The sequence below is a fragment of the Labrus bergylta genome, chromosome 3 (assembly GCF_963930695.1).
Source record: "Labrus bergylta chromosome 3, fLabBer1.1, whole genome shotgun sequence".
Classification (NCBI taxonomy): domain Eukaryota; kingdom Metazoa; phylum Chordata; class Actinopteri; order Labriformes; family Labridae; genus Labrus; species Labrus bergylta.
In genome coordinates, this window is record NC_089197.1 from 13739570 (window position 1) to 13753484 (window position 13915).

The 13915-nt window shown below is 38.9% G+C and overlaps 2 protein-coding genes across 4 annotated transcripts in view; one reads left to right on the plus strand and one right to left on the minus strand.

Moving 5' to 3' along the window:
- The window catches only part of coro2ba (coronin, actin binding protein, 2Ba), a 50343-nt gene extending 46504 nt beyond the window's left edge, over positions 1-3839 (plus strand). For both annotated transcript variants that reach the window (XM_020637709.3, XM_020637710.3), the window contains exon 12: positions 74-3839. In XM_020637709.3, coding sequence (XP_020493365.1) covers positions 74-208 — 135 coding nt within the window. In that variant the 3' untranslated portion in view covers positions 209-3839. The remainder of the gene's footprint in view (positions 1-73) is intronic.
- Positions 2376-9077, minus strand: anp32a (acidic (leucine-rich) nuclear phosphoprotein 32 family, member A). 2 transcript variants are annotated; one of them, XM_020637712.3, is made up of 7 exons: positions 8901-9077; positions 6310-6459; positions 5614-5736; positions 5328-5526; positions 5087-5190; positions 4944-4998; positions 2376-3654 (listed from the first exon to the last, which is right to left on the minus strand). In XM_020637712.3, exons 1-7 carry the CDS (start codon positions 8952-8954, stop codon positions 3590-3592), a joined length of 750 nt encoding a protein of 249 aa, XP_020493368.1. In that variant the 5' UTR covers positions 8955-9077; the 3' UTR covers positions 2376-3589. The 2 variants fall into 2 exon arrangements, with proteins under 2 accessions (XP_020493368.1, XP_065808816.1); XM_065952744.1 differs by having other exon boundaries at positions 2376-3657; positions 8901-9076.
- Between the last annotated feature and the right edge of the window lie 4838 nt (positions 9078-13915).

The following is a 13915-nucleotide window of genomic DNA, read 5'->3' on the forward strand; positions in this document are numbered from 1 at the left end:
GGACTGCATCTTTTCATTTTTGTGTTGTTGTTGTGACTGACATGAGTTTCCCTTGGTCTTTTTACATACGTAGCTCCTGCGGATGTTCTACAGGCAGCAGGATGAGTTGCGGCGGCTGAAAGAGGAGTTGACCACCAAGGATGTGCGAATACGTCAACTGGAGCTGGAGCTAAACAACCTGAATAACGTTAGCCCCAACAACGTGTGACCTCTCAGCCTCCTGAACTGACGAAGCTGCTTCCTTTTGCCCCCAAATCTGACCTCCGACAAGCTTCTGAGCCCTCCCATCTCTCCCTTTTGATATGTCATAAGTTCATTCATGCTGCCCTGCGTAGTGCATACAGTAATACGATACATGTTCGATTATGTCTTAACTGATGCAAATACTGGAATATTATAATTAATAAGATAAATAATGTAAGCAAGGCAGTGTTCATGGATTGCCAGCCCAAGATGAAATCAATGATCAATCTTAGATATAGTGAGGTTTTATCTGTTTTTTGATAACTTAATATTCTTGATCAAACACACTCTCTTGTGTTATGATCAGCTGCTGCATATTTTCTGCCAGACCTCCTGTGTGTTTGCCTCTCTATGCCTAGCCTATGATTCATGTGGTTACACACAGGCAAAGGAGCCTCAACACTCATCCTTCTATTATGACCAAACCATCATCTCATTATTTGCTGGGGCAAAAACTGGAGGATAAAAGACTGGCAGTGTCTGGCACTTACTTTTCTTCCCCAAGGCCTTAGACCCTGCTGCAGACACAGATTGCAGCAAGCTGCTGCTGCATCCTCTCAAAATGGCTGATGTGAAGTCATTTTGCAAGATGAGATGGGCTTTTGCAGTCATGGATCCTGTTTTTCCTCAGAGCTGCTTATCCTTTATTGCTACTTTCACCCACAACTATTGCTGGTTATAAATGGACTTCACAATGCTGCTCAACAGCTACTCACATGCAGTCTTTCTTCCCAAGGAGAGCGGATAGTTCGCTCACTCAAAGTATTTCTATTCTTTATTTAAAAGGTGGGAAAGTGGCAGAGAAGACGGCGATCCAGAGACGGTGGACTTTTATAACTACTCCATTATAGTCTCAAGGGAGCTTTGCAGGCTTTTGGTTTTTAGGGCTAATTTTTGAGGATGGGGGGGGGGGGTAGTGTACATTTGCTTCTATTTATTTGTCATATTTGACCTTTCTAGCAAATAACATGTATATTTGTTAATCCCATTGTTTTTGTAAGATGTGGCTGCGCAAGTAATGATTGTGACGCTTGATAGATTTTGCTGAATGTTTCTGGTTGAAATGGTGCAAGAGTTATGTGAAACTGTACCCTAAACAGTGTTCGGTCTTTGACCCTCAACATCATACCTTCAGATAGGGTATAAAAATATTCTCTTGCCTATTCCTAACAGTACTAAAGACTGTCATAATAGCCATCCTTTTACATTTAAACTACATATATCACCATTACTAAGATGTGCTAACCTGTAAATGTGTCATTTTTCTCTAGAGACTCCAGGTCATCTTCCTCTCCTTCTCCACATGTACCACCACAAGACTTAGGCTGAATTTCAGTTTATGCCTTTGTTCTACTTCTACTACTTTTTTTTTGCTGCAGTCTGACATTTAAGAGAAGTGGGGACTGGCTTAGCATTTGACTCTACTGTGTTAACCAGGCTCAAGCAGTTCCAGAAAAAGATCCTGCCTGACATTCATTGTGTTTTTCAATCCAGTGCCCATCACAGTCAGACATGTCTCATTATGGAACAAGAAAGGAATAAGATAAACAGACTCTATGCTGGGCAAAAGGTGGGAGTTTATGGATAGAGAAAGTCGAAAGTAAGTTAAGGAATGAAGGTCACAACTTGTTTGTTGTGGAACAGGTGTTCCTCACAATCTAAAAAACTAGACGTAGAACCTCTGACTCGTGCGGCTAACGTGTACATTTCTTGCAGGGAAAAAAAAGGCTACAGTGAAAGTAGACAGGGAGAGAAGGATCCAGCAGCAATGGATCATCTACAGAAGAGAGACAGTTGAAGTTGCAGCAGGAATTGAGCTTTGTCAGGTGCTTTTGTTTACTGAGGACTTAAGTTAACTACACGATTCATTGAAAGGTAGGAAAACATGACTGTGCTGCATTTTAATGCTTTTAGAGCTACTGGATCTCTCTCAGTAGATTAAACCTGATTACCTTGTTGGGAGACGAGCCAATCACAGCAGTGTGTTGCTTAGTTGGGTCTACTGTAGTAATTGAACGTATGACATCTTTCTCTGCTGAAAAGTGCGTCCTGGATCAGGAGAACAAGTGAAGACTGGAACTGGATACATTTGACCATGTTGCTCGGTTACAGAAGGACCACAGACTTCAAAACATATATAAAAGGGATTTATTGAAGTGAATGGGAGGACAAAAAGAAACAATTTGGCTGATGACAGTGGATTTAACATGGAGTGAAAAATCACTGAGGTAGGCCAATTTGACCGTCGGGTATAATCATGAAAGCAAAGTCCAAATAACTGACTTTTACCAGAGTTTACACTTTGAAACAATAAATTTTCAATGCACATACGTTTCTGTTGTAACCTCCATTTATATCAAGCACTTCTCTACTCTACCATCACAAAGTCAAGCGTTGCCAATGCCACCACCTGTGTGTGTCACAGAAATGAACATGGAGAAAGCGGTAATGAGCTCTGACACTGAACAGTTGTCTTTATGGAAAGATTATGCATACAAAGTTATGTTCAAATTCTCAAGAAATGTCACTGCGTATGTTAAGATAAAGCAGCATACATATTTAATATCTTATTACAATTCATAGTTTCACCTCAGTTGTCTGTTAGATGTCTGCCGTCATCAAAGAGAATACAAAAAAATAGATTTGGTCATTATTTACAAGAACACGTAATTTCCGAACTATCAAAGCTGAGGGTTTAAAGGAGGAGGAGCAGCTTCGACAAGGGCAGACATTTTTTTTTTTTTTTTTTTGCTATGAGTTAAAAATATGCCCTGTGAGGGTCACACTGTGCATGTTCAGACACAAGTTTCACACCAGGACAGCAGAGAGTATTGGCTTACTGGTGACACTACAAATACATAAATTACATTTAAAAAAAAAAAAAAAAAGAATGCAAAAATTAATTTAAGACGAGGAGAGAACAGCCATACATGAAATCCAGTAGTTGACTTTAAAATGTATTAAGACATGCACTCTTTTTTTGTTTTTGTTTCATTTTGTCGTTTTCTTTTGAAGGGGGGTCTCAAAATACACAAGTCATCAGAAACAGGTCTTACACAAACGGTGAGAAAACAACATTTCTTAAAAAGGTTCATCGTTGCTGTTATTCGAGATTACAAAAATTGGTGTCCACAAAGCAGTTAAAAGTGGACCGTAAAGACTGGAACATGGGAGCATACATAAATTTAGCTTGTTTCTCCAAACAACCCCGTCTACCTGACTGGCCATTAACAAAAAACCACTCCTACTGCAATATGAAACTGGGGGAATAATACATAGGGCTGTTGGGAAGTGACTGGGAGATACAATTATTTAAACAGTTCACAACTTAGCTTCAAGAGGACTCTCAATCGTCTTCATCTTCCTCCCCTTCTTCGTCGAGTTCCCTTTTTCTCTTCTGACCCCGCTCTTCTTCTAGAAAACAGGAGTCATGGTTAATAATACAACATCAACAATCTGGCACGTAGAGGTTTCCTGATAAACTTCTCCTTCAGGTTTCCTGACAACACAGTGATGTCTCAAACTGTAAACAGTTTTCATGCAAGAGGACAGATTTACAACGCTTGGTGATGGACAATAAAGATTTTCTGAATGAACCAAGTGCCAAACATGTACTGTGTTTTAACAGGTGTTATGTAGTGTGTTGAAAAGAGACTGTATGAAGGGTTTGATTTTAACACAATGGAAAGTGTAAAGGGAATAGAGGAGTCTGGGTGGAGTCATGACGAACGGATGGGGCTGAAACAAGTTCAGAAACGTGAAAGAAAAACTAGATTTTTCCCAAAAACATTTTACTATCTCTAAAAATTATTTCACTAATCTCATTCTCAGCTTGCTGTTTGATTGCATTCGCACGATGCAGGTACAGTATATCATCGTCAACTGTGTAAAAACAGTTGAGGTTTGTTTTTTTTGACCAACTTTTAAGCAGGACTGGCATGCAAGTGCATAAGCATACAAGTCAAACTGTATTTATGAAAATGAGCAAGTAGAAAAAAAAGTTATAAAAGATAGAGACCTCATACCCATATACATGTACATGCTTATTAACATGGTGTCAAAATACACACAACACGCGTGACACACAAATTAAAAGCTTAGCCATAACCGAAGAAAAATAAGGTTTTTAATCTCCTTTAAAAATGTATAGTGTTGGAAGCCCTGCCCAGGTCCTCAGTCAGTGTGTTCTACCTATTTGATGCATAAAAAACTGACAGCAGCCTCCCCATCTTTGGAGTTTGTTCCTGAGACGGTCAAAAGACCTCTGCCTGTTGACCTGAGAGCTCTAGCTGGTGTGTAGCTGATAAGTATATGTACGTGTGTATGCCTCGAGTATGTTACAATCAATCATGTAGGTGGCCATTGAGGAAGAAGGAAATCTTGATTGTTTTTACAACTTGATACAAATACCTACATACCTTCTGCTTCTCCTCAAAAACGTTTTGTAATGCACAAAGAAAGGTGTTAACTTTGAGTAAAATTGGATGTACAGCTACAATTTTAGATTTGTATATAGAACCTTTTAAGGGTTTAATTTGGAGAGAAATTCTTTCAACATGTTTCTGACACGTTAAGAACACACATTGTGTTTTGTGTGAGTATAATGTGTAAAGAAGTGTCGAGTTTCTACGGTCTATATTAGCACGTGGTACGGCTTAGGAAAGAGCTTCTGTGTTAAAGTCAGCAACCACTCTACTCACCTTCATCATCTTCATCATCAACCTCTTTGTCATTCAAATCTTCCTCCTCTTCCTCCTTTTTGGAAAACCAAAGACAATGCTGTTAATATCATCCATACAGATACAAATTCTCCTGAAACAGAAGGTATTTGCTGTCATCCCACCTCTCCACTGAGGTCCTCCTCTTCTTCATTCTCCTCTTCATCTTCCTCTCCTTCCTCCTCCTCCTCATCTCCTGGTGCTGTGTCTTCATCATACTCCTCCTCATCTACATCAGGAGGAAACCAGTAAACATTGGCCAGTTGTTAAAATGCCCACATTAGCACGTTTAAAAGGTTCTTGAACGGACTAAGCTGTTCAAGCTGGTGTGTTTGAATCACTGTTTCGCTCTAGCTTTGAACATACCATCATCATCATCCTCATCGTCATCCAGGCCCTCAGGGTAAACCTCAGTGTCAGAATCTGGAGCCTCTTTGTCGTCTTTGTCGTATCCGTCCAGGTACGTGAGCTGCGGTAGTAGCTTGAACACGTTGTCTCTGTATTCGTTCAGGTTTGTCACTTCACAGTTAAACAGATCTAAGCTTTTCAGGGTGGCCAATTCTTTCTGTCAGAAGAAACAGGAAAAAAGATAAATGAATAATACAGCCTGCTGGTTTTACACTGTGCTTACATTTATTCAGGCGACACTTACCAATGGTTCTATTGTGCTGAGGTCTTTGATTTTGTTTCCGCTGAGGTTGAGATTTGTGAGGTTGGGGCATTTGGCTGCCAGAACTTCCAACCCTCCTGAGATCCTGTTATCGCTGAGTTCAAGCTGTGGATCAATTCAAACAATCAAATTCTGTAAAAAAATAAAACCTTAAAAGACATTTTACACTTGCACAAAACTTCCTGAAATTTTTTCCGTTCCGGTAAATGATTAGCGTGAAGTCAGGGTGAGGTGATGTATGAACGCAGCAGGAAATATTCAGGAGAATTCAGAGCGAGCTACTGGGAAAGTGTGATGACGTTTAAATTCAGCGACTGGCCCCACAACTTTAGACTGTATGTGCGCTACCATCTGTGCGATCTCTACGCACGTAATCAAACTGCTTCATTCAGTTCTCTGTTCCTTTTTGTTGATATTACTGTGTGAATGTTTTAAACAACACATTGCATTGATATACAGGCCGCTGCATCTTTATAGCATTAGCCACATCCATGTTGTTCTTTTCTTACCCCCACACCACCACCACCACCCCGGTCAGACAGGAAATGAAAACTGCATATGTGAACAAGCAACTCAGAAATAGTTTAGGGTCAGTCTGCCTGAATTTCTTTTTTTTTTTTTCAGGAGTGCATATGTGAAAACAACTGGAGAGACTCATTTGTTGTAGAAAACACCCACCTTTTTGAGTTTATTTAACTTGGGCAAGTGGGCGACTGTCGTCAGTCCAACGTTGATTGTGCTAAGAAATTCCAGCTCCTCGAATTCGTCTGTTAGTCCCTCAATCTTTCCTTCATTCGAGCGACAGTTGTCTAGCACGAGTTCTTTGACCTGTAGAGAAAACAAACACATGTAATCACCGTATGTCAAATTAAAGAATTCTATTTTAAAACAGGACAAATCATAAAACCGACAAACGCAAAGTGCAAGAAAGTTTTCATGCAGTCTTGCCAGTTCAATATTCTGTCAAAGGTAATGTAGTGTTTTGCATATAAAATCCTTTCTTTCTCTGTGCATGGGATATCTACAGCTTGATTCAAGTAGGCTTAATTTCCTGACAAACCCCCTAATACAATAAAGGGTTTGATAAGATATCTCACAGTTCATTTACTTTTCTCCCCTTTAAACTTCTATTCCTCTGAAAGAAAGATACTCTACTCTGCACTTCTCATCTTCATTTATATGTCCACTATTTGTTTTATAAACTTATTAGATGAAGTAGCTTTGTGAAAGTAACTAGGTGTTTACCTAAGTACTTTGTGTGAATTTTTAGTGTCCACACTCCAGATTAGTTACATGTTACTCAACACATTAAACGCAAATAAAATAAATAGTTTGACATTCAGATTATTTTTTTTAATAAACCACACAAACAATCGTGGAAAACATATTCAGCACATTATCTTTAATTATTATATAATTTAATTCAACCTTTATTAATACTCAAAAGATCATTGAGGGGCAGCCCGCCTTTACAATGACATTGAGTCATTACAGAATCAATTAATGTATTCATCATACCTAATTAAAACAGTTCCACTTGAACCAAATAAAGAAAAAAACGATTATATTAACAAATAGTTTTAATACTCAAATGTTTATACAATATAAAACCCAATAACAAGTTTATTTTCTGCTATATTATTACGACCCTTAGTATCGTCATATAGGGCCTACTACAGTGTAAGCCTTTAAGTGATATCGACTGCGCAGTAATATTTACGTAATTAGTCTAATATGTGGTGACAGGTGTGCAGATTAATATTCTACCGCGGTTCTGTACGTAACTCAACCAATCAGCAGTGAGAACCGGAACTATAAAAAAAAAAAAAAATACAGTATATTAATAAATCATAGGCACGTTTCTACACTCCAGGTATCGCGATGAATTAATTGACTGTCCTTTCATTTGGGCAAGTATGAAATTAATCTCACGTTTTAAGATGAAAACAAACACTTCAAAATGCGTTTACTTTTTAAATTTTTTTTTTTTTATTGCAAATCAGTCGATGGTTAAGACGCAGAGAAGCTTTGAATGTGAACGGTTGTGTGCAGCGCAGAAACACACGAGTGAAAACAAGCCGAACAGAGCTACGAGTCGTGCACAGGGTCATTTGTGAGTAGGAGGGGCAGCTGAGGCAGATTAGATAGCTGCCAGGCAAAACGTTTCATTGTTGCGTGTGCTAAACTGTTGCCGATTTGGATTGATGGCGTGTGTAGACTTCTGTTAATATGAAGGTATGATGTATCGTTCAGTCCTTTGTGTCGAATAAAACGGAGTTATTCGGTGTATTTTGATCGCCTTTGTTTCTCGGTAAAATGGCGGCTTGTCCTAGATCTGGAAAACTAGAGCAACAACGCGGCTCAACACTTTGTTTTCATTTCGGCTGATTATTTCTCAAAAAAAAAAAAAAATAATAATAAAAAAACAAAAAAACAAATGCACGCCGGTCAGTAAATGTCGAGACGGGCGTGTTTAAAGTCGACCGTGTCCCGTGTTTGCACCCAGCACTGGAGGCAGGTTAAAGGACCGTGCTATCGCTGCTTTCTTTCGGCCATCTGTGCGCACTGTGGCTCTGCTTGTCGGCTGCATGGGCTGCAGCCTCCCCCTTCTCTCTCTCTCGCTCTCTCTCTCTCTCTCTCTCTCTATACTCACAAGCTGAAACTCTGAATGCACTTCCTGCAGAAATAACCCACTTTTATCAGGACAGTTCGAGGGACTCTAGGTGCATGATGCATCCGCAAGTCGATGATATGAAGGCTGTGCTCTTTATGCATCATTGATAATGTCATGACTTTGAGTCTCCGCATCCTTCGGGCGCCAAGTGCACGGCTTAAATGTTTATGGTTAATATATATTTTTGTTCCATGCATGCAGGCAGTGCATCGAAGAGAAACAAAAACGAGTAAGTAACGATAACAATGGGGTTAAAGGAGAAAAGGGGGCTGCGTTCGTAGATCAAAAGTTACAAATATGGCTTCTCATACTGCTTGCCTTGTTTATCCTACCGCTGGCATAAAAAAAAAAGAAAGCTGTGCTGCATTCTCAAAACTGTACATCAGAAACGTGAGCCTCAAGCCGCACAAAAGTTCAAGCGGCGTACCTGCGGCACCTGCACGGCTGTAAACAAGTCCGCAACAATGTGACCCGACCTCGCCATCATCTTTTAACTTGCAAGAAAACTTTGTATCCCCACGCCAAGACATCACACGAAAGATTCTCCATTAGCTGAGTGTGAAAACATCACCAGAGAAACGTGAGGCTCACTTACGTCTGACGGAGTGCGGTTCCGCAACTCTAGATGAATTCTTTTCTTCATGTCCATCCTGGGTCGACGCACCACTGATATGATACACACTTTTTAATAATTACTGCAAATGCAACTAGCACCTCCAGAACAGACTGCTGTTGTTCATTCAAACTTGATCCGCTCGGTGGGCGGGACTACGTTGCGGGATTGTCGTCACCGCCGACCAATGGCGTTAGCAGGATAAAGAGGGAACGGATTTACACACACGCAGGCCAATGGAGCCTCCCTTTTAAAACTGGGTGGGGTTTTGTTGTCGAAGTTTGGTTGTTTTGTTAACTGAAGTTTACATGGCATTATGTAGTACTTAAATGTTTTACAATGAATACATGGCACGAGGCGGGGATGCCACATGTTTTGTCGGTGCATAATAGTCCCAATGAAACCACCATTCTGGCATTGTTTAATTTTGGTAGTATGATATTCTTTTTTTTTTTAAAGCCTCAATATTGCCCCAGTATTCACAACACAAAAAACATGAAAACACCGCCCCCCCCTAAAATCCCAAATAATAAAAAGAATAGTAGTCACAATGTATTAAAACATAAATGTACAGATTTAATCCCACATGGGGGGATGCAAAGAAAATGAAAATCGTTCTTTATGTGATAAAATGTCACTTGTTTTCTGACACAACCAGGGTGTCTATCTTGCCTTAAACCTTAACACAAAAGAGGACAAAAAAAAAAAAGACTCTTAAAACTAAGTAAAATGGAGTGGGACCAAACCATGTGATATTATTTATCAAATAAAATGGTTGTTAGTGTGTTTCCTAATTCTACCACATTATTCATGTATGATTTTAAACCAATTCACCTGTGCGTTTTAAAAGATTTTAATGAAAAGTGTCTCATGTAAATTTACAAAAATAAACAGAATGAAGACTAGAAAAGGATTCATAGAACAGAAACGTGAAATCCATGGGTAGTCTTCAACCCATGTTATTAGTTTTTATGTGCACAGAATGAAGCTGAACTATACAATACATGAATTAAAATATTAAATGAAAAAAAAACTATTTATAAATTATTGTTCTATTTTTTGTCTTAATCATATTAAACAATTACATTTGTATTTGAACTGAATTGAAGAAATTTCCATATTCCATTTTTTTTAATGGCATATGAAATCAAAAGTGTAGGGAATTAATTTTCGTTCGCGACTCAGGACACAATAGATGCAGTGGTCAGTCATTTGAAAAATCGGACCTCAGCTGGGTAGTTTCTCACGAGGGGGGCGGGAGGCTCAGTCTGAGGTTATACAGAGTTTCTCCACAAGGGGGCAGCAGAAGCACTAGCCTGGATCAGGTGAGCATGAACAGGGGGGTTTCATTCCCATTGTCATTTGGACTATTGGTTAAAAATGTAGAGAATGAATAAATAAATAAAATGTTGACTCCTTGCACACCTCACCTTATATAAACACACAAAATGTGTTCAAGAATTGTCAAAGTCAATGTAAGCTGACTGTGAAGTGAAATGAAATCTATATCAGCCTAAGTGGATTGGTCTGCCAAATAGAAACAAACACCAGTGGTTATCAAGAGGACTGCCTGCCTCACTGCTCGTCCATGTAACTTAATTAGTGTGATAAATAACCTGCACACTCATGATAACGAGATATGTGAGTAAGTGTCAATAATGGCATTATTTCTGTTTTGCAGGGCAGCCTATAAGGCAATCTGTTACACACAATGGCCTATAACATCACACATTAAGACCCCGCTTTACTCCATTAGTGTCAAACAGGCCGCAGTGTAGGAGCTGCACCCATGCATCATGGGTAATGAGGCTGATCTTAACTAAGGGGCACAGCCGCTATTAAACATTAACATATAATATTAATCTGGAATAAAACAGTGTTGATGTAGTTATCATGAGCAGAGCAGCTCTGTTTTTCAGCCAGTGTGACAGTATCACATTTTACTTTGGACCAGCTTGTTATTAAAGCTACATTTTGTTGACAACTAATGAAATACTGAAATCCCAGACATCGCACTAAGTCATGTCTGCAGTACTCCAAAGTTTAAAATAAGCTCTAGGCCTACACTCAGACTGATGTCCAACTTATTAAGTGTCTCCAATCTGCATAACAAGTTTGCATGCATTTCTTTCGAACCGTTTTGATGCATGGCATGAGTTTACAAGGATGACCACCAGAGGGCGATCTTTCCCATTTCCATCATGAGATTTCACTGTAAAAAAGAAAGAAAGAAGAGAACAGCCATGGAGAATCAATCAAGCTCAGCATGCCTATGTAGCTCTTGAAATTCATGAGCCTCATGAATCATAATTCAGACTATAGGTGTTGAGCCATACAGTGCAGCAGCGTGATGTATTTTGAGCCAGAAAAGATGTTCGGAAACAGATGCTGACTGATAATTTACATTTGACAGTACCTGTATATCTTAAACAACCACCAGGAGCACTGACAGCTCAATGTGGAGGTTCAATCAGCAGTGAGGAAAAGAGGTACTAAGATATGTAAATACCACTGAATACTGCATCTTTTAAATACTGTTGAATGTAAAGTTATGATAAATATTATATGAGATATCCTTTATTTGCTAGACTGCTAACCTCATAATTCTCCCTGGAATAATACAAATAAAGCGCTTATCTAAACAAGGTTACAAAGTACTTTACAGAATGCATTATACAACAAAATACATAGTGGTTGTGCTGCCTTTAATTTGCAGTCATTAATTTGAATTAAGTTAAGAATGTTACAATAAGTGGTCATAAGTTAGAGTTAAAAGATTAGTTCATGGTTTATACTGCCATCTACTGGTCATTGGGGGTAGTTGTTAATTAAGTGACACGGTGCAGTGAAGCTGTCAGAAGGACAGAGAGAGACAGAGGATTCATTTTGCTGCTGAATGGTTTTCTGCTACGCTTCTGCCTTGGAGACCATTTGTCTTTTTACATAACCAAACCAAAAGGAACTCAAGTAAAACCAAGACAAGACAAGCCTTGTGTTTTTATTGGAGGACTTATGTTTGAATGTTATCTGGCTGTCTAACCCTGTACATTGGAAAGTGCATAAAGGGCACTACAGTGGTCTCACCTAAACCAATTCACTTGTGTTACATAATGGATCTATAAAAATATAACTTCTGATTTATAATCTAAGACACATATCAGTCCACCGTTATCTAATGCTTTGTTTATATTATAAAGCCACTCAACTCTTTTTAAGTTGTTCGCGGCATGTGCGTTGTTTTGTTTTTTTCAAATCCAAATCTTTTTCGAGAGCATATACACTGAGCGTACTACACATACACTTTTTATGTGGAGAGGTTTTGCAGTATTCTGATTTAGAAATATCTTTGGATCTTCTGTGAAGACATTTCCTGTCAAAGAGTCGGAATTGTTGGACTTTGTCTTTAAATATGAACAGATGCAGGAAAGCAAATAACTTTTCTTTCACGTAAATGTGAAGCATGTGCTGACACTGCTTTGACTAATTATGTTTTTAAACAGTTTTTGCTGCTGCAGCTGATTACTCCGCTGTGAATGCAAGCTGCCCGACTGAGCACATTACAGTCAGACTGGGTATTATATTAGTTTTTATTTGAACACTAACATTGCCTTTTAACAAGTATTATCTATTTTATTCTGAACAGAGCTTCATTCATCTTTTCTCATTTTGTCAGTCTTCCCAAACTTTACAATGGCTTGGCCCAATATGAATTTTAAACTGTTCCTGTGCCTATACGGAAACCTGTATCATTCAACTCTGACCAACACTTGAGACCAAGATTAAGAATACACAACTGGTGTAAATAGTGTCGTGTTAATCAGAAAATTTAATCTTTATCTATTTGTTTGATCAATTTATTGTAAATTAACACGTGGCTCACCTGCAATACCTTTAAAGTCCGCCAGAGGGCCATAGATCACAGTGGTGTAGAGTGAAACATAAAAAACAGCTATACATTTCTCTTATGAGCCTTTTCTACAGACGGACATTTTAAATGTCACAATGAGAATAACACAGGTGTTCATGTCATAAAGGATGGCATAATTAAGGTAGTTTTTAGTATCCTGTTAATGTGTTTACGCCGTCATGTTATCAGAATGTCACTAATTTAGTTAGTTTTCTTTTTGTCTTAAGATGGTTATCAGGCTATTATTGTATGCATTGTCTTTATCTGTTATACACAGGCCTATTTGAAAAAAAAAAGGTTTTGATCCACATTAAATTAAAGATTTATGAGAGGTTGTATGTCTTGCTGGGACACAAGTATACAAAATAACCACAGTTAATGTTTAATGCAATACATTTAAAAGTTCAGATGTACGCTGATCATGCAGGAATTCCTACAACAGAAAAACTATGTTAAGATATTCTCACATCGGGGCGCTGGTGACGCAGTGGTTAGTGCGCGTGCCCCATTAATGGAGGCTGTAGTCCTCCAAGTGGGCGACCCGGGTTCGGGTCCGGCCTGTGGCTCCTTTCCAGCATGTCGTTCCCCACTCTCTCTCTCTCTCTCTCTCTCCCTCATTTCCGACCTTGTCCACCGTCCTATCTCTTGAATAAAGGTACAAAAAGCCCCAAAAAAAAAATCTTTTAAAAAAAAAAAAGAAGATATTCTCAGATATTGACCCACGTCCAGGACTGGCTCACCCTCCAAACAAAAAAAACAGTGTGCATGATGTTCTCACTATGTCCAGAAAATACTTCACACTCATGTGTTCTTGGGAGGGGAAGAACTACAACTTGTTTATGGGGTCAATCTGGATTCTTCACTTTCTCTCAGAGCCACATTAAAAATGTCAAACACCATAAAATGTAACCTGTATAATATTAAACAAATTAGGACATCTCTGATTGAAGGTGCAACAGATGTATTTGCATTGAGACGCAATCTTCAAATCGATTCTGAATCGTATCGGGAGCCAATGAAGGGACGCTTGGACAGGACTGATATGCTCCCTCTTCCTGGATCCAGTCAGAAGCCATTAAGTTACAGTTCA